Source organism: Drosophila miranda, chromosome XR (assembly GCF_003369915.1).
Source record: "Drosophila miranda strain MSH22 chromosome XR, D.miranda_PacBio2.1, whole genome shotgun sequence".
NCBI lineage: Eukaryota > Metazoa > Arthropoda > Insecta > Diptera > Drosophilidae > Drosophila > Drosophila miranda.
In genome coordinates, this window is record NC_046674.1 from 6,072,121 (window position 1) to 6,095,214 (window position 23,094).

Sequence of the window (23,094 nt, forward strand, 5' to 3'; positions counted from 1 at the left end):
ACTTTTAGAAATGTTCTCATTTTCAACCTGTTGACCAGATGAATAGAAAGGGGAGGCTGCGTGCGGTGCGGCGGGACGCATAACTTTTGTCCTTACACGAATCTGCGAATAGTTTTCGCTTGTGGCAATGGTAGCAGTAGCAGTAGCAGTAGCAGGAGCAGCAGCTGCAGCAGCAGAGACCTTGCCACGGCTCGCCTTGCTCTTGAAAATGGCAACAACCAAAGCAGCGGCAGAAGTCGGTTGAAATATTTATGCATGTAAGGTCATCACAGCTATTTTACTCTGCTCCGCTCCGCTCAGCTGGCACTAAAAATAAGTATCTAAGTAGATATAAGCACTACATATACCTGTTCTACGAGTACTTATAAATAGTATACATTTTGTCTGCCATTCCAGGTGAAAACGTGTTATAATATTTTGGCAAGGACGTGGCTGGCAGTCTGGCTGGCCCTCGCAGAGTACCCGACCACATTGGCAAGTCCATATAATTGAAAAATAATTGCAATGTGGTTATTTTTTAAATGTCTTTTTTGCAGGCACGGCACAGCGATGATGAATGGTGCAGTAACACAGGCTTATATATAAGTGTGGATGTATAATTTGCTATATGATCTTATGTACACATAGTAACTCTTTACAATTTGTATTATTCCTATTAGATCCGTTGTCCATTCCGTTTTGCAGAGTGAATTATTCCTTGCATGAACCATATAGCATCTAACGCACGGATTATAGTTCTATCTACCATATTACCATAACTACTACTAAATCCCCTCCTCCTCCTCTTTTAGTATTAGTAGTATCTGCGTTTTGAATGCATGTTTTCCTATTCCTATTTTCCTCAAATGTATTAGTCTAACATCAATCTTTCCTTCAGGTACCAACCGAACGGCTGCTCTTCCATCTGGGATCCGAGCGTAACAGACTTCAGCTTGGTGTCGTCATTGCATATCAACGTCGAAATATATTACGAAAAGCTTCAAGGATACGCTTAAGCATTTAGATTAAAAGAAAGGTTCAATTACGAGAAAATTGTTTGAAATTCTAACGACTCAACATTTTATCTTGGCTCCACCTTTTGCTCGTAATAATAGCAATAAGCTTATTTTACTAATTTTTAGCACCTTACATTTTAGTCCATCTCTGACGGAGCGCTGCCACATCACTGAAAATCGTTTCCAAAAGCTGAAGAGTGAGCTTTTTCAAATTGAAAAATGGTATGGAAACAGGATGAATATTTTTGATTAAGCTGCCAGAAAGTTACTTTTGATGAATTAAACTTATTGTTGCATACTTTTAGCCTCAAAGCAAACCTGAATTGTAAAGCACAGCATACTTTTGGAGTTAAAAAAAACCTAGATGCCTTCCACTAATGCAAGATCTCGTAGAAAGAACACTTTGGGGAATGTCCGACAAGATAAGATCCCAGGCTCTTCGGCTCTGGCGTTCGGCTATCGTCGCGTCGTCATGAGCTCGCCATTATGCCCATTCATACGCCGCCGAATCAAACGATGGGCTACAGTTTCCAAAAGCATAAGTGAATTGGTATACAATCAAATCTTCGCAAGGCTATATCTCAGACATATAGGACCAGATCGGTGGCGAACCTACTCTCCCAGGATCGTGAGGATCCAGACTGTCGATCGGCATAAAAATCTAGACCTTGAAAATGAGGCCGATTTTTGGCAATTTTAATGATGTAACCATCATGATGTCCTTTTTTCCGATGACAGTCGATTGGCAGGACTCGACCCATCCCGAAAAGACATGCCGCACGCCGATCGGCCGCTGTATTGCAGAGATATAGCGTGCAGAAGAGACCAGTATTTCAAAGATACGCAAATCCAACTCTTCGCAAGGCTATATTTCAGGCAAATAGGGCCAGATCGGGGGAGGACCTACTCTCCCAGGATCGGGAGGATCCAGACTGTCGATCGGCATCGAAATCTAGACCTCGAAAATGAGGCCGATTTTTGGCAATTTTAATGATGTAACCATCATGATTTTTTGCGAAAATCGTGATGAAATGGATGTCCTTTTTTCCGATGACAGTCGATTGGCAGGACTCGCCCCATCCCGGAAAGACATGCCGCACGCCGATCGGCCGCTGTGTAGCCGAGATATAGCGTGCAGAAGAGACCAGTATTTCAAAGATACGCAAATCCAACTCTTCGCAAGGCTATATTTCAGGCAAATAGGGCCAGATCGGGGGAGGACCTACTCTCCCAGGATCGGGAGGATCCAGACTGTCGATCGGCATCGAAATCTAGACCTCGAAAATGAGGCCGATTTTTGGCAATTTTAATGATGTAACCATCATGATTTTTTGCGAAAATCGTGATGAAATGGATGTCCTTTTTTCCGATGATAGTCGATTGGCAGGACTCGCCCCATCCCGGAAAGACATGCCGCACGCCGATCGGCCGCTGTATTGCTGAGATATAGCGTGCAGAAGAGACCAGTATTTCAAAGATACGCAAATCCAACTCTTCGGAATGCTATATTTCAGGCAAATAGGGCCAGATCGGGGGAGGACCTACTCTCCCAGGATCGTCAGGGTCCAGACTCTCACTCGGCATGATGATTGATCATGATTTTTTGCGAAAATCGTGATGAAATGGATATCAGTTCAATCGATGTTACCCACTGGACAAAGATCTGAGCAGCAATGGTCCTTCTGCGAACTTTCTGGATTAGACTCTTCGGCTGTGGCTTTCGGCTGACGCCCATTCATACGACGCCGAATCAAGCGATGGGCTACAGCTTCAAAACGCGTAAGTAAATCAGTATATAGGTTAGGTTAAGGCGGTAGCCGGGAGGGGGGGGGATAAGAGCCTCCCGCCCCCAAGCTCACTTGGACCTATAAAAGGTCCGTTGTGTTGCCAAATCAGTATATAATTGTGGACAAATTTTAAAATATATCTTTCTTCACAGAGGACTTATGTACCCTACGCCTTACCTCAAACCGAGTCGTGTCCGATTTCCCCCCGCCAGACGGAGACCTATCCAAGCATTAGCGAGGCGTATTGGAGACAGACCGAGTCCAGTCCCAGCCAGACAGAATCGTATCCCAGCAGGATATAAGTGCACAACTACAAAATCCGAGCCTAGCAAGCCATCGTCATCCTTCGACCTGGTCATCGACAACAAGGACTTTGACTCTGGCAACCAATGGAGGGGCTACGCGGGCTACTAGACTCTAGACAGATCTCGTTGTTGTTAGGCTTAGGGATATATAGTAGTATAGTATACGGATATATAGTAGATAAAATTGTCTATTTGTACTAAGCTAAGTTTTGATGAATAAAACTATTAAAAAATCATCCTTGCTGTATTCTGTATCGGGGAAAATATCCGATTAAAAAAAATGCGTGGGGCGCCCAGATCGGTACACAAATGGCGGAATAAACGAATTTTTTTGATTGGGGAAAAGGTCCTTGATCCTTAATAAGGACTCCATGAATTTAGGGACATTTTTTCGGACACAGGAAGCCATCGCACGCCCAGATCGGCCCACAAATAGCGCATAAAACTAAATATGTATGGTAGGGGTTGTTGGAGTCCTTACCGAAGGCTCAAGGATATTTTTCTGATCCCGGCGGACCATGGCACGCCCCGATCAGACCACAAATAGGAGAGAAAACAAGATATACATGTCTGGAGAAAATATCCTTGATCCTTGGTCCTTGATAAGGGCTCCATCAAATCAAGGACATTTTTCCAATCATAGGAAGCCGTAGCACGTCGCAATCGGGCCACAAATAAGGGAGAAAACAAGAGTTATATGTCTAGAGCAAATATCCTTGATCCTTGGTCCTTGATAAGGCATGCATTTGATAAAGGAAGCTATTCCGAACCCAGGAAGCCATCGCACGTCATGATCGGGCCTCAAATAACGAAAAAAACAACAAAAGTTGTGGTTGTCAATTGTTGTACAACAACAACTTTCAAATTGCGTCCGCTCAAATGGAGAAAAACGAGAATTTCAGATCTGGGATACCAGGCGAACAGAAATCTGTAGAAGGTCGCTGCTGTTTTTAAATTTTTTCCCGTCATTTTTAAAACCCCAAAAGTATGCAACATTTTTTTTGCGATCGCCAAAGTTGCTTGCTGTTGATTTCTGTTCGCCTGGTATCCCAGATCTGAAATTATGAATTTTGGCTATTTGAGCGGTCGCAGGTGGAGGATTGTTGTTGTACAACAACAAAAATTTCATGTACAACAATTGACAACAACAACTTTTGTTGTTTTCTTCGTTATTTGAGGCCCGATCATGACATGCGATGGCTTCCTGGGTTCGGAATAGCTTCCTTTATCAAATGCATCCCTTATCAAGGACCAAGGATCAAGGATATTTGCTCTAGACATATAACTCTTGTTTTCTCCCTTATTTGTGGCCCGATTGCGACGTGCTACGGCTTCCTATGATTGGAAAAATGTCCTTGATTTGATGGAGCCCTTATCAAGGACCAAGGATCAAGGATATTTTCTCCAGACATGTATATCTTGTTTTCTCTCCTATTTGTGGTCTAATCGGGGCGTGCCATGGTCCGCCGGGATCAGAAAAATATCCTTGAGCCTTCGGTAAGGACTCCAACAACCCCTACCATACATATTTAGTTTTATGCGCTATTTGTGGGCCGATCTGGGCGTGCGATGGCTTCCTGTGTCCGAAAAAATGTCCCTAAATTCATGGAGTCCTTATTAAGGATCAAGGACCTTTTCCCCAATCAAAAAAATTCGTTTATTCCGCCATTTGTGTACCGATCTGGGCGCCCCACGCATTTTTTTTAATCGGATATTTTCCCCGATACAGAATACAGCAAGGATGATTTTTTAATAGTTTTATTCATCAAAACTTAGCTTAGTACAAATAGACAATTTTATCTACTATATATCCGTATACTATACTACTATATATCCCTAAGCCTAACAACAACGAGATCTGTCTAGAGTCTAGTAGCCCGCGTAGCCCCTCCATTGGTTGCCAGAGTCAAAGTCCTTGTTGTCGATGACCAGGTCGAAGGATGACGATGGCTTGCTAGGCTCGGATCTTGTAGTTGTGCACTTCTATCCTGCTGGGATACGATTCTGTCTGGCTGGGACTGGACTCGGTCTGTCTCCAATACGCCTCGCTAATGCTTGGATAGGTCTCCGTCTGGCGGGGGGAAATCGGACACGACTCGGTTTGAGGTAAGGCGTAGGGTACATAAGTCCTCTGTGAAGGAAGATATATTTTAAAATTTGTCCACAATTATATACTGATTTACTTACGCGTTTTGAAGCTGTAGCCCATCGCTTGATTCGGCGTCGTATGAATGGGCGTCAGCCGAAAGCCACAGCCGAAGAGTCTAATCCAGAAAGTTCGCAGAAGGACCATTGCTGCTCAGATCTTTGTCCAGTGGGTAACATCGATTGAACTGATATCCATTTCATCACGATTTTCGCAAAAAATCATGATCAATCATCATGCCGAGTGAGAGTCTGGACCCTGACGATCCTGGGAGAATAGGTCCTCCCCCGATCTGGCCCTATTTGCCTGAAATATAGCATTCCGAAGAGTTGGATTTGCGTATCTTTGAAATACTGGTCTCTTCTGCACGCTATATCTCAGCAATACAGCGGCCGATCGGCGTGCGGCATGTCTTTCCGGGATGGGGCGAGTCCTGCCAATCGACTATCATCGGAAAAAAGGACATCCATTTCATCACGATTTTCGCAAAAAATCATGATGGTTACATCATTAAAATTGCCAAAAATCGGCCTCATTTTCGAGGTCTAGATTTTGATGCCGATCGACAGTCTGGATCCTCACGATCGTGGGAGAGTAGGTCCTCCCCCGATCTGGCCTTATTTGCCTGAAATATAGCCTTGCGAAGAGTTGGATTTGCGTATCTTTGAAATACTGGTCTCTTCTGCACGCTATATCTCGGCTACACAGCGGCCGATCGGCGTGCGGCATGTCTTTCCGGGATGGGGCGAGTCCTGCCAATCGACTGTCATCGGAAAAAAGGACATCCATTTCATCACGATTTTCGCAAAAAATCATGATGGTTACATCATTAAAATTGCCAAAAATCGGCCTCATTTTCGAGGTCGAGATTTTAATGCCGATCGACAGTCTGGATCCTCACGATCCTGGGAGAGGATTTTCTCCGATAAATATGATTCACTGCGTACTGCATAACTCCTCCATTTACCCTCCTATCTGGGCAAGCCACGCCTCCTCGCAGTTGCGAGTATCTCCGATCGCTTGGAGGCATCAAGGACAATCAGGATTGCCTATCTAAGGCCCACGAAAATACATGCCCCGGCCAGATTGGCATCTGAATAGCCCCTTTGATTGAAACCTCTCTAGCTCCAGCTTCCCCCATTATCCATTCCATTCCATCCATCCGCTGACCAGGGCCATCCGCTGAGGCAATCAATTGATTTCTGTGCCCATTGTCGTAAAAAGAAACTGCACATCTTATGCTGTTAAATTTTATTTTAAATGGTTTTTCTTTTTCAATTACAAATGTATTTAATATTATTGTTGTTTGTTGTTGCTGCTGCTGCTGTTTCGTATATTCGGTTGTGTTAACGCATTTGATTCTCGACTTTTCGTATTGTTGTTGGTGTTGTTGTTGCTGGTGTTGTCAATTTACAACATCGCTTCGTCCTGGTTTCGATTTATATATTGTATCTTTAAAATGCTTTTCGTTTTGTATATAGAATTTGTTTTTGGTTTTTTTTTGGTTTTTTGGTTTTTATTTATTATTAAACATTTCACAAAATACAATTCACAACTACACTTGACGTCAAGTTTCTGGTTTCTGTGTAACTTCAACTAATCGATCAATCACCGTTCCTCCTATTCCTATCCTTCTATCCCTTCCGCTCAGCATTATCCTTGCTTTAAAATCCACGCCATTGTGAAATATTTTCGCTTATAGGTTGCCTTTTTATTAAAATTAAAAAATCGTATACATTCGCAAATTGCAATCAATTTCATCGGTTCATCAATTTAGTAAATGAATTTTCAATCACAAAAAATCAACGGAAACTGTTTCGAGTCGAGTCGCTTAAACTGAATAATATTTGCATGAATTATTTTTTACATTCTGCCTTACATTTCATTTGGTTTGGTTTTTATCCCATTTACGTATATTCGTTACACTCTTTAGCCTTTAATATTTTTTTATTTGTTTGTTGTTGTTGTATTTATTAATAATTATTAAAAGCGTTTGCTATTTACGCCTCAAACTAAAGTGGGAAAAAGCGTCCAATGGGAGGCCCCGAGTTCCCAGGAAACTAAACTAAAACTAAAACTAAACTAAACGCTACTAGCTAGCAATATTTCTTTAAGCTTATTAACAACATCAAATAGTACGCATAAATTTGGTATCTGGTAATGCTATGGATCCGTCCTCCGTCGTGTTCAATATTTATAATATGTATATTAAACATTATACATACTTCGTGTAGAGAAATTTGCTAATTAATGTTTACTCGTTTTTTGTTTTTTTTTGTGTTTGGTTTTTTGGTTTTGGTTTCTGCGCTTTTGTTTGCTTAACTTGGAGAGCTTCGTTTTAATGATACGTATAAGTGTCGAGGGATTCTCTTGTAAATGCTAAAAATCAATAACAATCCAAACGAGAAGTAATAACAAAAACAAATAACGAATAAGGCAAAGCTGAAAGAACAAATTTACTTACTTTTCATGCATAAGAAACTGAACTGAAATCAATGGGAAAACAAACTGAAAACTTAAGTATTTTTATGTGTTTTTTTTTGTGGTTTTTATTACAGCTTTTGCATATTTTTCCTCTTGTTTATGGATATAGTTATAGTTATAGTTGCTAAAAAAAAACATTACACACATACATATTGTAGTTGTTGCTATATCATATAATTTATACTCGTAATTTAAACGTCTCCTTCCTTCCTTCCTTCTTTTTGATTCGTATGTGAAATGGTTTGAAATGCCAACAGTTAAATTGTCGCTTTTACCATAAAATTACACATACAAATATACATGTATTGTATGCAATAATATATATATGTATGTATATATAAATATTAAGTTTAAATACAATAGTTTTTAATGCTTGATAGATATATTTTTGTTTGCTTTTGCTTTTCCTTTTTCTTATTTTTTCTTCCGTTTCGTTTACGACTAAGATTACAATTTAATTTTAATACTCTTAGATATATAAATGTTTAGCTTTATACAATTTTTATTTTTGCTTGCTTTTTTAAATGCAAAAAAATGCCCTGCTTTCGGCTGCAAATATTGGCAATTTGTATATATATATATATATATGGATATATATGTATTTTTAAGGGGTAAACGGGGCTGGGGCTGGGGCTGTGGGTTGTTGTAAAAATTAAATTCAATTTTTGAGCTTAAATGCAGAGTTGCTTTTGATGCTTGAAATGCAATTTCTATTTTAGTTTCAGGGATTCATGCGTCTCATCTCATCTCGTATCGTATCGTATCGTAACGACTCGTCTCGTTTCGTCACAAAAAAAAAAAAAAATGTTTCGTTTACAAACTATGCGGCGTTTTTCGAAAAAATTACTATGTACAAAATCTAGTGTTGGGTAATGGCTTAAGGGTTAGATTAAATAATTTACAAATGGTATCTGGCAACACTGTTGCGCTCTTGCCCACGCTCTTTGATAATGCGATAACCCTGAAATCGCGACATTATTTTTAATATGTATTTCTACGTTCATTCGAAAGGGTTTTATCTGTATCTGTTTTTGTTTTTTCTTTTCATTTAGTTTTAGTTTACGTTTACGTTTCTGTGTTTAGGTTAAGGTTAATAGTTTAGTTAGTTTGATTAAAAGTTAGTTGTAATTTCGAAATATGGCTCGTGGCTCTGACTTGGCAGTGTTTGTGTGTGTGTGTGTGTGTGTGGGGCGGAGTGTGCTACTACTCGAAATTCTCCATTCCATCGTTCCAATCATTCGCCCCCGCATCGTATCGTATCGTAAGTTCCTTCTAAATTGTTTTTTTGTTGCTGTTCTTTGCATTTCTCAGTCTATTTCGTTGAAGAAAGTGTTCGTGGATGGGTTCGGATGGGATGGGTCAGAAGAAAGGCTTGTGTATAAATAATTAGGAATAGGAAAGTAGTTTTCGACTATGGTAGGGATGGAACAGACCGCGCGACTGGTTCTGGATTTGATCTTCGTTTTGGCTCGACTTTCTGTTTCTGTTTCCGTTTCTGCTTCGGTTTCTCTTCGTTCACGCTGCTCTCGTCTGCTATCGCTGGCTATCGACCATCGACTATCTCCTTTCGGTTATCGGCTATATCGATGACAAAGGTCTTTGGACTAGAATCTTATGCAGAATGTTGCTCATTTTGTTGCGTTTTCCTTTTGCCTCCGTCCACAAAAAACAAACTACAGGCTACATGAATTAATATGGCAATTGCTTCAAACCTTTCTTTTTTTCTTTCTTTTTTTTTCCGAACGAGAGAGAGAAAGTGTGTGGGTGTGTGTGTTCGAGGAGACTACATACGTGTGTGAGAGTGACAGACAGACAGACAGACAGACAGTGAGACAGAGATGGTGAGGAGTGAGTGAAAGGATCCTTACAGCTGACTGAAGCTGCTCGTCGAGACCCAGTGCGTGGTGTCCGGGCGTACCATTAACTATATGGGACCGTAGTCGCTCAACGCCTGCCCCGGATGCTGGGATCCGGGACCGCCGGGCAGTGTCACCACGACGGACACGGCCCTCGAATCAATCACCGAACCGGGGGCTGTGCTCTGTCCGCCGCCACCGCCGCCGCCGCCACCCACACCCACCACACCGCCATTGCCATTGCCGTAGATATTGCCGGGGGCGCCGCCATTGGGGCCGCCGCCGTGCATCAAGCTGCCAGGAGGAGCTCCCATGCCAACCGTACTGTTGCTCATGCCCGTGCCGTGTCCGCCCAGCACGCTGCCGCCGCCAATGGTGCTGCCGCCGCCGCCACCACCGCCCATGGTTGAAGCTCCTCCCGACTCTCCATGTCATACGTGGCTGGCCGCCGGCTGCTTGAGAACATGGTGGTGCAGATGGTGGTGGCTGGTGCTGGCCACCGAGGCGCCGCCGGCCTGTGTGTAGGGCGTGGCCAGCAGCGATCCGGCCGCCGAGCCGACGGGCATGCCCATCCCGGATCCGGCGTACGGGTGTGGAATGGGCGGACGCTGCTTAATCAGCGCCTGATTGGCTCCAGTGCGATCGGGCGCCCCGAACAGGCGGCGCCAGAAGCGGCGCCAGCTCTCCAGAGTCTTGCCGGACCAGATCCACACGCCGGAGGTGATGCCCACGGCCAGGGCCATGAAGTACTTGAGCATCAGCACCGAGTAGAGCGGTTTCCGGCCGGGGCCCTTCACCTGGGCGCAGGGACAGGCCAGCGCCTTGATCCAGTCCTCGAAGTAGGCGGCCTCGTACAGATAGCAGCCGATCACGATGGTGGCCGGGACCGTGTACAGCACCGAGAAGATGCCGATGCGGATCATCAGCTTCTCCAGCTTGTCGGCCTTGACGCCGGCGCCCACGCCGCCCTGCTGCTTGATCACCGATCGAATGCGGAAGAGCGACACGAAGCCGGCCATCAGGAAGGTCGTGCCGATCACCAGGTAGACGAAGAGCGGGCCCAGCACGAACTTCTTCAGGTGGTCGGGATTGAGGTTGCCCACGTAGCAGATGCCCAGAATGGGGTCGCCGTCGACGGCGGAGAGCAGGAGCACGGCCACCGACTGGACGGTGGGGAAGAGCCAGGCGGCCAGATGGAAGTACTGCGAGTGCTTGGTGATCGCCTCGTTGCCCCACTTGAGGCCGGCGGCCAGGAACCAGGTGAGGCTGAGGATCACCCACCAGATGGAGGAGGCCATGCCGAAGAAGTAGGTCAGCAGGAAGACCAGCGTGCACGAGTGGGGCCCGGTGGAGCTCTCCTTGAGCAGGTGGCCGTCGCAGGCGATCTCCTCGTTCTGCAGGAAGTTGCGCGACAGGTAGCCGACGGCCACCATGAAGTAGCAGGCCGAGAGGAAGACAATGGGCCGCTCGGGGTACTTAAACCTTTCGGTGTCGATGATGAATGTGGTTAGGGTCATGAGGGTGCTGCAGAAGCACAGGCCCGACCACAGGGCGATCCAGAGGCCGGCGAAGTCCTTTTCGTCGTTGCTGAAGAACGGACCCTTGCACGGAATGGCGCAGTTTGGAACGCCGGCGATCCTTTGGACAGTCAGGTTCATGTACCAGTGATGGTGCCGCATGGGCGACTGCTGCAGGAGCTGCTCCTTCCCCAGGGAGATTAGCGGCGACTGGCACGAGCACGCGCACTCTTTTCCGCTTGCCTTTTCCCCTTGGGGATTTTGACAGTTTTTTGAATTCCTTCCGCGGCACTTGCTCGACGTCGACGATCCGCCCGAGCTGCCGCCGCCGCCGCCGCCGCCGCCGCCGCCGGAGCTGCCGCCCTGCTTGCGCTTGCCGCCCGATCCGCCAGAGCCGCTGCCGGCTCCGCCCGATCCGCCGCCGCTGCTGCCGCCCGCCTCCGTGTACGAGGGCTGCTCCATGCACAGGTTGTCGGGGTCGCCGTGCAGCGGCAGGTGCTCGCAGGCCATCCGCTCGGGCCACTCGAAGCTGTACTGCTGCATGATGGGGGCGCAGCCGGAGCGGGCCCGCTCGCAGACGCTGCGGCAGACGGGCAGCGGCTTGTGGTAGTCCTCGAGGCAGATCGGCGTGTACATGCTGCACAGGAAGAACTTGAGGTCCGGCGAGCACTTGATCTCCACCAGGGGCCAGAACTGGTGCACCTCCAGGCCCGCCTCGTCCTGCGTCTCGTGGTTCATTTCGTTGGGAAACGACGTCATATTGTAGCCGATGCCCCGGCACATGGGTATCGTGATCTCCTCGCAGCGCGAGTTCGGGTCCTTCGGTATGGCCGGCACTCCGTAGCCGCCCGGCGCGGGGCTCACGTCCATCCCGTGGGAGCCCATGCCCATGCCCATGCCCATGCCCATGCCGTGGTCGGGACTGTGCTGCGGACTGTCCGGCAGGGCCCGGCCGCCAGAGCTGAGGCAGAGGACCAGTCCTAGCCCTAGGACGAGTCCTGCCACTCGGTTCTGGCACTTCATCTCTTCTGCTGTGTCGCTTCGCTGAGCTCTCTGTAAGCTTCTGAGTCGAGTTCTTCTTTCGCGCTCCTCTGGTTGGCTCCTACTCGGCGTACTCTTTCTCTTCCCTTCTCTGGCGGAGGGGCTGGCGGGGAAACGAATGCGTGTGCAAAGCAGACTCTTAGATTCTCTTCCGTGGCGTCAGCGTCAAATTGTCAACGCTCGACAAACGGCCTGGCCTAGCTGGAAAGACAAAAGATACAGAGATACAATTAGTACGGGCTTCGGAGGGGTATCCTTGAGTGCTTAGCTCCAAGACCTGATCTATTCGAGGGCCAACTCTCAACTGATTTATAGACCACAAAGCTCTCCACTACCAGAGAGCGGCCTGGGAGGCGGTGGAGGCGGGGGAGGCGTCGACAAGTTGTTCGTCAAATGCCTCTTTCCTGTGGAGAGAGAAGGCTCTCTGCCTCCCTCTGCCTCCCTCTCTCTGTCGTTGGCTTCATTTGTTTCAATTGAGCGGCGTCGAGGCGAACACTTGGACATGTCGTCCGATGTCACATGTCAACCAGCGCCCCCCTCCGCCCACTTCGTGGCGGGCTGCTGCAACCCTTGCAGGGAATTCTCTTTCGCCCTCTCTGGAGGCGCATCAATCAAAATCAGTGATTTTTATTAAATTTGACGCCGTCTGCTGGTCAGAGCGGGAATGGAAATGGAAATGGAGAGTGGAGTAAACTGCATCCCATGGCTGATCAAAGTGTTTGCCCAGAAAAAGGGTGTGAAATGCTGCTGATGGATGAGTGGATGAATGGGGAATGGGCAATGGGCAATGGGATGTGATGAGGCAGAAATTAATTCAAGACAATTGCTCACTTGAAGCATCAGTGCGAATGGTGGAGGAGGAGGTGCAGGAGGAGGAGGAGGAGGAGCAGGCACCTTTCTTTTGTTTTCTGCAAGTACGTGTATCTGCTATCTGCTATCCGTAACATGGACATCCAAGACAAGACATGATATCCCCAGCAGTTCAGCTCAGTTTGTGGTAAACCCCAAAACGAGGGGGGGGGGCAGGGAGAGATACCCCAAATTGACAGCTGGACAGCCAGTGCTCGAGTGAAGGGCAATTTAAGCAGAGCTTCTGTTCAAAGTCACGAAATGTATCTACAAGATACTCAAGATAGCTCCACGGGCACAAGCAAAGTTTTAAGCAAGTGTCAAGTGACATACATATTTGTGGCTCTTGCGGTCAGAGTGTCTCAGTTTCAGCATCCCCCCACCAGCCCCCCCCAGCAGCCCCTTTTCTTGCGTGTGGTCCACAGCTGCCGCTGGACGGGTATCCCCTTCAAAAGGGGGAGCTTTAAAACAACAAGCTGCCCCGTTTGGAAAAACTGTCAACAGCAGCTGCAAGGCTGGCCCTTCCCCCCTGTCCCCCTTTGATGGTTGCTTTCCATGGGCTACTATGCCATGGAAAAGTCCTTTCATTGTTTCTGATTTACCGAATGAATGACATTTTAATTAATAACATTTTGTGTGTGTGTGTGTGCTGGGTGCTGGGTGCTCCCCTCCCCCTCTCTCCCCCTCCCGTAGCACCCCCGAAAGAGCCCTTCATTCGGAGTGAAACATTTTTCGTGTTCAAATGTTTGCCAAGCACTTGAAAATAATTAAGTAAATACGCAGGAAAATGGGAAATGGCTGATGGGGGTTGCTGCTGCCCAACTTGGAGCCCAAGTGCGGCTGTTGTTGCTGTTGTTGTTGATTACCGCTTGAGGATTGATGGGCAGGCGGCAGGAGGCAGGAGGCAGGCGGCAGGAGGGTAGCGCCAAAAATAAACGTTGAAATTCAATATCGAAATGTGGGCAGGCATCGCTTCGGCCCGGTTCGGCTCGGATCGGATCGGTTCGGTTCGGGTGGAATCGTGAGAAATAATGCCAGGCGCGCGCGCGCTCCCTGAGTCCGGCATCGATTACCGACGACACACGAAATGCATATCTGGGCGTGGGGCGGGGGGCAGGGTCCGTCTATCAAGCGCGGCAATGTCCCCGCCCTCTGGCCACCCGTTTCGATCACTTCTCAAGGATAGCCCTTCCAAAGGATCCATTGGATCCTTCCATGGCCAAGCAAAGGCTGCTGGCATTCAAGGTGCTGCAGCTTTCCCTTCGAGTGGACCCAAAATTAGACCTGGGCGACAAATGGAAAAACGGGCCAAGAGTCTAATTGGTTTTGTCCAAACGAAAATCATATCCGACCCAAAAACAACAGACGGAAGAGGGGGAAAACCCATATCGGGCGGGGTTGCACCACCGCCACGTAGCACCAGTGGAAAGGCCACGTTTTCACAACGGGTTTCACATTTGGCCAGCCAACGGTGGTGGTGGTGGTGGTGGCAGTGGCCAAGTGGCCAAGTGTCCAAGAACAACATGCTCTTGTTATTACAACGAGTCAAGTGGCAGTGGCAGGAGGGGCACGAGAGGCAGCATCGGCATCAGGGATCGGCCCTGATTCGGATTATTCTGCAGCAGCTACGTGGCAGGGGCAGAGCCAGGGGCAGAGGCAGGGGCATGTTCATGGGAAATGGCCTGGAAATAATAGCAAACGTGCCACTCTCTCTCTCTCTCTCTCTCTCTCTCTTTCTCTCTATGTGTTTGTGTGGCGAAGAGCAGAAGATGCATAAATATTATTTTTAATAGAGAAAAATGTCTCAAGTGGCGGTGACGAATGGATCTCCACGGATCTCTCCACGGATCTGCCTCTGAGTCTCTCTCGAGTGGTGGCCAAATGTTTATTTGTGGCTTAATGTTTGTTTAATGATTTGTTGTTTCTCTCCCTCTCTTTGTCCACTCTTCTGCGGCGGAATATTTAGTGCAGACTCATATTGTTTATTTAATTGTTAACAAGCGTGGAGCGGCGGAGCGGCTCGGGGGGGGCACAAAGCTCGTTACGAGTAACAAATTATTATTATTGAAGGAAAAACGCATAACGAAAAGCCAAAAGGCAATGCCAATACCGCAATACCCCGATACCAATCGCCTTTTTGCCAGCTCATGGCGCGGCGTGGCGTGGCCAAGAGGGGCTCCGAGGGGCTCTGTGGGGCTCTGTGGGGCTCTAGAATTTATACAAAATCACGATGCCAACAAGTCTCAACGATGTTTGCTCTCTCCCTCCCTCTCCCTCTCCCTCTCCCTCTCTCTCTGCCTCGCCTCGACACGGCAACAGGCTTAGAGACCTGGCTGCCTCTTGGCCATGTTTGCCAAAGACTTGACGCACAGACTAGAAAGAGAGGGAAAGAGAGAGGGAGGGAGAGAGAGAGGAGCAGCGGTAGATCTCTGCCGATCTGCCGAGTGCGTGCCGCAGCAACAACTGGAAATTGGTGAATGGCTCTGCGCTTCAATGCACTAAAGAGGTCGCAACAGCAGCATGAGGCATGCACCATGCAGCATGCACCATGCAGGCAGCGGAAGCTGTGTCCAAAGTTGGTAGCGCGACAACAAGACAACATCCCAGACATGCAACGGCGACAACTGCTGCTGCAACCTGGCTGTGCGACTGTGTGGCAGCGAGGCAGTGACTGTGTTTTAATTAAACACAGTAACAAGTGGCCAGAAGGGGCACAGTCATGTGGCAAGTGTTGTTCGGCGCAGAAAGTACAGTTGCGCCACGCAGTGGCAGCACCCGGAGGTGTGTGTCGTGGGTGCCTCAAGTCTCAAAACCAATTTCCTCGTGCATTCTTCATGCCACAAAAGCCAACAACAAAATACACAAGAATAGAGAGACAGAGTACGAGGGAGGTGCATTGTGGGGGCAGAGAAGGGTTAATGCTGATGAGCAATTAACCCAAACAATCACCACAGCGAGCGAGAGAGAGAGAAAGCTTTCTGCAACGTCAAAGGGAATGCTAATCGAATGCTTATCGCCGCCCCAATCCCGTGGCCAATCAATCAATCAATCAATCAATCGAAGGGGCAGGGAGGGAGAGGTCTTCATACACAAAACGGCTCCAAATCGTTCGCTGAGCAGCAAAAAACCAAAGGAAACCAATTCGTCCAAAAAAAGTTGAAAAAAATTGCCCGCAAAGCACTTAAACTTTTCTATGTCCCTGCCCCTTGCCTCTTGGCCCCCGCCCCCGCCACGGCTGCATCCATCACACAAAGAAGCGTTGAAGCAGCAGCAACAAACTCCAGAAGGGCTCGCACAGGTGCAACAGTGGTCGGGAGCCATGGAGCTCCTCCCCGTTGGCCTTGGCAGAGGCAAACCGCGAAAATCAATTGAAAAACTCGCCGTGAAAAGCTGGGAAACAGCCACCGACCAAAAGCGGCGACGAAGGGGGGGAGCAGGCAGGCAGGCAGGAAGGAGCAACAGAAACAGAAACAGGAGCAACTGTTTGCCCCGTCGGCAGCGGCGGCGGCGGCATCAAAAAAGCGCGTAGCGGCGCAGAAATGAAAACACAGTTTGTCCCCCCTTCCCCCCCAGCCCCTCTACAGCACCCCTCCAGAAGGAGAGGGACAGGTAGAGTGAGAAGGCAAATGAAAAAGTTTTTCCTTTCCACCCCTGCTCTTCCGCTCCCCCTCTCGCTCTCTCGCTCTCTCTCGTGCCTCTCAAAGTCAATGCAGACAAGTTCCATGACCTTACAAACGCAGCAGTCATCACAGTGCAAATAGAAGCGGGGGCGGCGACGGGGGCGGGTGCGGGTGTGGCAGGGAGCAGGTGGGGGGGAGGGGGTGCCACAGTTGCACCACAGTTGTTGTGCAATTTTGCTGGTCTCCCAGTGGGCTTTGGCTCCCCTTTGGGAGGGTTTTTGTGCTGCCTCTCTCTCTCTCTTTCACTCTCTCTATTTCTTTCTAATAAACACGAAAACTGGCTCAAGATTTTTGCGCGTCCGCCCATTAAAATCATTGACATTTAAGCGTGCCACCGCCCGCCCCTCTACCCATCCCCCCTGCCACTGCCACTTGGCTTTTCTGTCACACTTTTGCTACACTTTTCGCGGGAGGGAGGCAGGGGGGGGGGCAGCACAGTGCAACTTCCCTAAGTACTCCTCTTCTTGCCCGCTGAAACATTTGGTTCCGTTCCGCTTCCGCTTTCCCTTTGATGTGATGTTCCGTGGCGGGAGGGGGGGACTGGGGGGGGGGGGAACTGGGGGGGGGGAACTGGGGGTTACTGGCTTTTGTTGCTTTGTGGCTGCTGCGAGGGTAATGCAAATTGTTTGGTGGCTCCTTTGGCTCCATCATTAAATGCTTTTTTCTGGCATAGTTTTTTTTTTTTAGCTTTTTTACAATTAAATTTTAATTAAGTGGAGGCTCTCCTGCGCCCCCCCTGCCCCACCCCCTTTGAGCTGCTGTGATTGTGATTACAGTCCGCCCGCAAGTATCTCTGTGCCTCCCCCTCTCCCTGGGGACCCCTCATTTTGGTCTTTTTTGATGAATTATGGACCTGGCCACAAAAGCCAAAATGCATAAATAATAACCACAGAGATCCATTCGTCCTCAGAGATCCTCAGAGAGAGAGAGAGACAGGGAGAGAGGGATTTGCACAGGGAAACGATTTGCAAATGTCAAATTTGTCACCCCTATAGAGCAGCACCCTCCCCCTCCCCCCGCACCACGTACAGCCGTGGCCTAAGGGTTGCAGCAGGGGGTTGATTTCTATTATTGAATATTTCCTCCTTTTCCCCACTTTTCTTTGGCCAAATGACACCGCAGAAACGGCCAAGAGGGCGAGCAAAAAAAATAAAAACATGAAAATAAAATTAAATTTCCGATTTTTGTTCCGGGGTTTCCTTCGGGGTTTGCCCTTCTGCTAAATTTTGCTAATAACAAGACACAGAGGACGACTGCAGCTGCAGGACACACACCAAAGAGAGGAGGGTGGGGGGGGGGGGGGGGGTGTGCCCAGGGAGGGGTGGACAGTGTGAACTGTCGGTTGGCTGGCTGACTAAACACAAAAGAGTGTCAAGTGTCTCCACTGTAAAGGACACAGAAACAACAGCAACAAAAAGACGAATCCTCCTGCTGCACATGTGTTATTTTTTTTGGTTTTCGCCTGATTTCCCCTCCTTGTGCCCTTCCAGACGGGGGTATGCTGATTTCGATGAGATCTTGGGCAACCTCCAAAGAGTGTCTCTCTGGGCAGAAAAGATCTATGTGGCTCTTGCCAGTCTTTGCAGTCCTTGAAGGGACTTGAAGGGAGAACTGTAGGAAAAACTACTACATTTCCATCTGTTTCTACGGCTGTCGATCGCATTTCTATATCAGAAATCCACCCCGAATCGAGTCTGCATTCCCTGGAAAGGGTATCCGCAGCCACAGCTTCGTCCTGCCTTCGTCCTTTGCCGTTTTCCATTTCAAATTTTGCAGCATGAGCAGGCGTTTATATTTTGGCAGTTGTTGCCACACACCCCCCCCCCCCCCCCCCCCTCCAAGCACCCCTCAACAGCAGCAGTGTGCACTTCTCTTGGGGTGTGGGAGGGGGGTGTGGGGTAGCGGGGAGGCTTTGGTGGTGCAAGAAAGGAAAACAATTAAAAACGAATTGCCTTGCATTCCCTTTCTCTCTCTCGCTTTGTCTTTGTCTCTCTCTCGCTTTGTCTCTGTCTCCGTCTCTTTCTCACGCCTTCCATCAAAAAGGACATTTTGTGGGCAGCGAAAATTAAATGCCCCAAAAGAAGCATCATGAAAATAAAATACAGACATTTTTGTTGCTTCCGGATGTGGCACATTTACAGGAGAATGAAAATTTTTAGGGGGCTGCTTGGGAGGCGGTGGTGGGGGGGACTTTAACGCATCATAAAAGAGCGGCAGGCGGGGGAACTATAAACAGTTTCATGGGGCACTCGCTCTAGCATGGGAATGTGCCACAGAAGGTGCCACAACGATAGATTGAGGTGCCACAAAGATACTGCCTCGCACGAGCCTCTATATTGAGTGTCGAGTAAATAATAAACGGATGTGCCGCCGGGACTCTGCGGGTCTCTGAAAGGGGGGTTGGCATTAGAATTTATCTAGATTTAATTCGATTATGCGAGTTTTCATTTTAATTTTCATTTTAAGCAAATAATTGTTTCATTTCCTATAAATATATATTATTATTATTTTCTTTTTATTTATGTTTCCTGTTTTTTTTTTTTGATTTTTTACGAGATTTATTTGATTATTTTTGTTATTATAGCCCCCCGCCCCCATTATAGCCCCACGATTTACATTTATGGGCCATATTTAATAAGCGACCAACAATTTTGATGGCCAATTCCGATGATGGCTTTTTTTACACTCCGTTCGCATAAAAGTAATTGAATCCTAAAAACCCAATGAAATATATTCCCCGTTTTGCGTGTGGAGAGAAAACTAACCGAGAGAAAGAGAGACAAAGAGAGAGGGAGGGAGAGAGAGAAGGGTTAACCTTCGGGTCGCCGGTTTGTCTGTCGCTCGTCGCTTTATTTTTTTTTGTTTTTAATATATTTTTTACGGCAATTAAAGCGAACCTGCGCCATAAAGAGACGACATTGAAAAATACACAGGAAAAACTATTAGCCAGTGTTTCCCCCCCCCCCTTTCTAGATTTTGTTGCTGTTGTGTCCACACATGCAATAAAAACGATTTTTATGGTCATTCGGAGAGCGTCAAGCGGCAAACGAGGGGCAGGCGACAAGGGGAGGGGGGGGGGGGGGGAGGTAGGAAACGAGTGCCACACAAGAGGTAGGAAAGGGTGCCACAAGGGAGTGGGGGTGGGAGTAGGAATGTTGCATGTTTGAGTACGAGAATGCGAGAGTAGTGCCCTCTCTCCCTCCCTCCCTCTCCCTCCCTCTCTCTCTCTCTCTGCTGTTCCCTGTAGTTTGTCAGAACATCTCTCTCGCACATACAACATTTTTAGTGCCTAAACACCTCTCTGTATTTGTATCTGTATCCCTTTTCATATCCTTATTCCAAACTTGCCACACATGCCACATTCCACATGCCACATGCCTCCTCCTCCCTGTACACGTATTAATTAATGTCAGTGTGGAAATTAAGTGAAATATATCTGCAACATGCCTCCTGCCCCGAGAAATGTGCTGCTGTTGTCATCATACGCAGTGCCCCCCCCCCCTCCCCCCCCCCCTCCCTTCGGGGATGTACCTACTCCTCGTACTCCTCGTCTGTTGCATGTTCTTTGTCTTTTATGCGTGTGTGTGACAAAATGCCGCTGACATGGATAATTAATGGTGAAGCCACGAGGTGGCTACGTCTACGTCTACAGCTATGTCTACGGCTAAGGGTCTTTCGGCGGACATTCGGGGGTTAGAAAGCGTGTCGTTGTGTCCAACCTCTGCCTTTTACGGGAGCTTCTTAATTGCTCAACTTTGTGGGTCAGGTGGCCCCCCCCCCCCCCTCTCAGGGGCAGAAGAATTCCAGTGAACGTCTCTTCAAAGCCTGAACCTTGAATCTTGAAACATTGTCCATAATTTATGCAATTTTTGTTTGCCCAAAAGCCAAACACACATATTTTTTGGGCAATTAATTGCCCTGACAACTAGATTTGGGCAGAGGGGTGGATGGGGGGTGTATGGCGGGGGGGAGGTCAATTAATGCAATTTAATGCAATCCAAACAACAACATTTGTGCCCCTCACATGGTTCATAAATTTCAGTTTTTAGAGAGACAGAAGTGCTCCGCTTCTGCTTTCTGTTTATTTATTTATTTTTGGGGCAACAATTTTGCAATTCTGTGACTGTGGATAGAGCCTTCCGAAAGCTGTGGATAGTGGAAGCTGAATGGTGTGGATGCTGTGTGTGTGTGGATGCTGTTTGGTGCGATTTGTTTGGCCCAATATTCTCGCGGACGTCTCGATGTCTGGGTTTCCATTTCAAATGCTATAAATTGGTCGCCATCTCTCACTCAGTCCCCCCCCTCCTTTCTCTCACTCTCTTTCTCTCTGTTTCTCTTTCCAATATTACGCATACGCCTCGGGGGTCTCCCTGGTGGGTGCTCTTCCGCCGTCGCCGCCGCCTGGCATTGATTTTTATGCTTGTTTTCGCTGCCATTTCTCTTGTGCTCCTTTTTGACTGTATGCTTTGTATAACGAGTATTTTGTATACATATACATATATATATATATATGTATATCCCACCCCGCCCCTTGCCGTATTTAATGGTATTTCTAGCTTGCTTTATTTTGTTGGCATGCGTGCGCGCGACGCGACGCGACGCGACGCCAAGCGATAAACACGCGGGGCAGGCAGCCAGCCACCGTCGCCCCACCTCGGTGTCTGCCCCAACCCCTGGGCCACCCCCCTTCTCTGCCTGTGTGTGTGTGTGTGTGTGTGTGTCTGGCATGCGTTTAAGTTTTCAGTTAATGGCTTTTAATGGCATTCCCCCCCCTAGACCCGCCACCACCACCACCATCGCCCGTCTTCGGCTGCTGCTGCATTTGTTTTTCTTGGCTTTCGGGCACAAAATGTTAAATAAATATCGAAATCAATTAGTTGCGTAAATTTTGGTTCAGCTTTCAAATGATCCAAAGCAGAGAAACACAAAATTTTGAAGATTTTCTGGGCGAGTGGAAGACGATTTTATGGGGGATTTTTTTTGGTGCAAATATATTTTACTGCAGAAGCATTTCAATTAAATAAATCGATGCGATTATCTATAAATGTCGATAAATATCGATAGCAACGATAGAAATTAATCGAAAATAAATACAAATTCTATACAATTTCTTTAACAATAAATCGATATTTTAATCGATACATCGATAATCATGGAAACAATAATCTAGACAAATATCGAGCATGGCCTAAGATCAAAGACACATTTGATTGATGCCAGGCGATGCATGGACATCTCCCATAAATAGCAATCAAAATAACCCTCTCAATAGTTGTCACTTAAATAAGCCGAACCACAATCGAGATCTATCGATACCCAATGCCATAAATTCGATGATAAACAAATGAGAAGGCGTTCTAGAGCGAGTGCCTGATTAATTTACGGGCATGTGTGTGGGGGGGGGGGGGGGGGGAGAGCATTCTATAAATACCGACCACAAATATGTTTCGAGTAAAATATTCAGATATATTTTCCAATTAATTTAACACCCTCTTGGAAGTCATCAACAGGGGCTGCTGCTGCAGTCTCGAGACCACAAATTTAATATATATCAATGTGCATGCATCCACATATACACTCGTAGGATGTCCCCCCACATGTCCCCCAGGCAGCTTCCCCTTCCTACGGGCTTTCTGCCTGGCTAGAGAGGGGAATTTCAATGAGGCTTGGCATCACTCTGCTCTGCTCTGCTCTGCCCTGTTTCTGGGTATTTTTTATAATTTATGGCCCTGTGGCTAATGGCCAAATTGCCCATAACCATAATTTGCATGCAAGCAGCGGCTTTCAACTTTGACTAATTTCTTGACTGGCTGCCAGAAGCAGCAGCAGCAGCGGCAGCGGCAGCGGCAGGAAAGTCTACAGAAATCTTATCGATATGCCATATATCACTCAATATCAATATCAATATCAATATCGAACCAAAACGAAAAGCAAAAAGAAAAACAATTTACAACAATTGCTTAATTGAAATGCCCTGCCCTGCCACTGCCACTGCCACTGCCACTGCCACACAGAGCCACTGTAGAATTTAAATTTATGAAAGCATCAAAAGCGCCCAATAAAAATCGAACAAAATCATAAATAAATCGCAGGCTTATCAGCACTTTTTTCGTCGTTCAAAGTGAAAATGCCGCCGCCATCTAGCAGCGGCACGAAATATATTTTTGTGGAAAGTCAACGGACGGACGGACAGGCACATGACACTTGAGACGGCCCAAAACCGATACCGATACCGATTTAAAGTCAAAGTCGGATTCAGATCCGGATGGAGAGATCCCCCCCCACCACCCACTCCCTCCCCAACGAATGAACTTTGAACGCCGGCAGCAGTCGTGACAGTTTTTATTTCTTTTGGTTTTTAAGTGACATTTTAAGAGTCAATAGAGAGAGGGAGGGAGAGGGAGGGAGAGAGAGGGTCACGACGTACCGATAGC

General features: G+C 47.4%; 3 protein-coding genes and 1 long non-coding RNA gene across 8 annotated transcripts in view; 1 reads left to right on the forward strand and 3 right to left on the reverse strand.

The window, feature by feature from the left end:
- Positions 1-535: 535 nt before the first annotated feature.
- Positions 536-1,941, forward strand: LOC108153108. Of its 5 annotated transcripts, none has more exons than XR_004471448.1 (3): positions 536-617; positions 878-1,217; positions 1,301-1,941. It is a non-coding gene; the product is annotated as an uncharacterized LOC108153108 (long non-coding RNA). The 5 variants fall into 5 exon arrangements; XR_004471449.1 differs by having other exon boundaries at positions 536-559; XR_004471447.1 differs by having other exon boundaries at positions 542-1,217; positions 1,301-1,545; positions 1,872-1,941.
- Positions 1,942-7,756: 5,815 nt separating this feature from the next.
- Positions 7,757-10,000, reverse strand: LOC108152495 (glycine-rich cell wall structural protein-like). Its single transcript, XM_017281870.2, has one exon. It carries the CDS (start codon positions 9,975-9,977, stop codon positions 9,642-9,644), a length of 336 nt encoding a protein of 111 aa, XP_017137359.1. The 5' UTR covers positions 9,978-10,000; the 3' UTR covers positions 7,757-9,641.
- LOC108152493 (frizzled-2) lies at positions 9,986-12,140 on the reverse strand. Its single transcript, XM_017281869.2, has one exon. The coding sequence runs from the start codon at positions 12,111-12,113 to the stop codon at positions 10,005-10,007; it is 2,109 nt and encodes a 702-aa protein (XP_017137358.1). The 5' UTR covers positions 12,114-12,140; the 3' UTR covers positions 9,986-10,004.
- An 89-nt stretch (positions 12,141-12,229) lies between these two features.
- LOC108165425 overlaps positions 12,230-23,094 on the reverse strand; it is a 105,904-nt gene continuing 95,039 nt past the window's right edge. Inside the window, exon 7 of the mRNA XM_017301463.1 lies at positions 12,230-12,332. Within this exon, the coding sequence (XP_017156952.1) occupies positions 12,329-12,332 (4 nt within the window). The 3' untranslated portion in view covers positions 12,230-12,328. The remainder of the gene's footprint in view (positions 12,333-23,094) is intronic.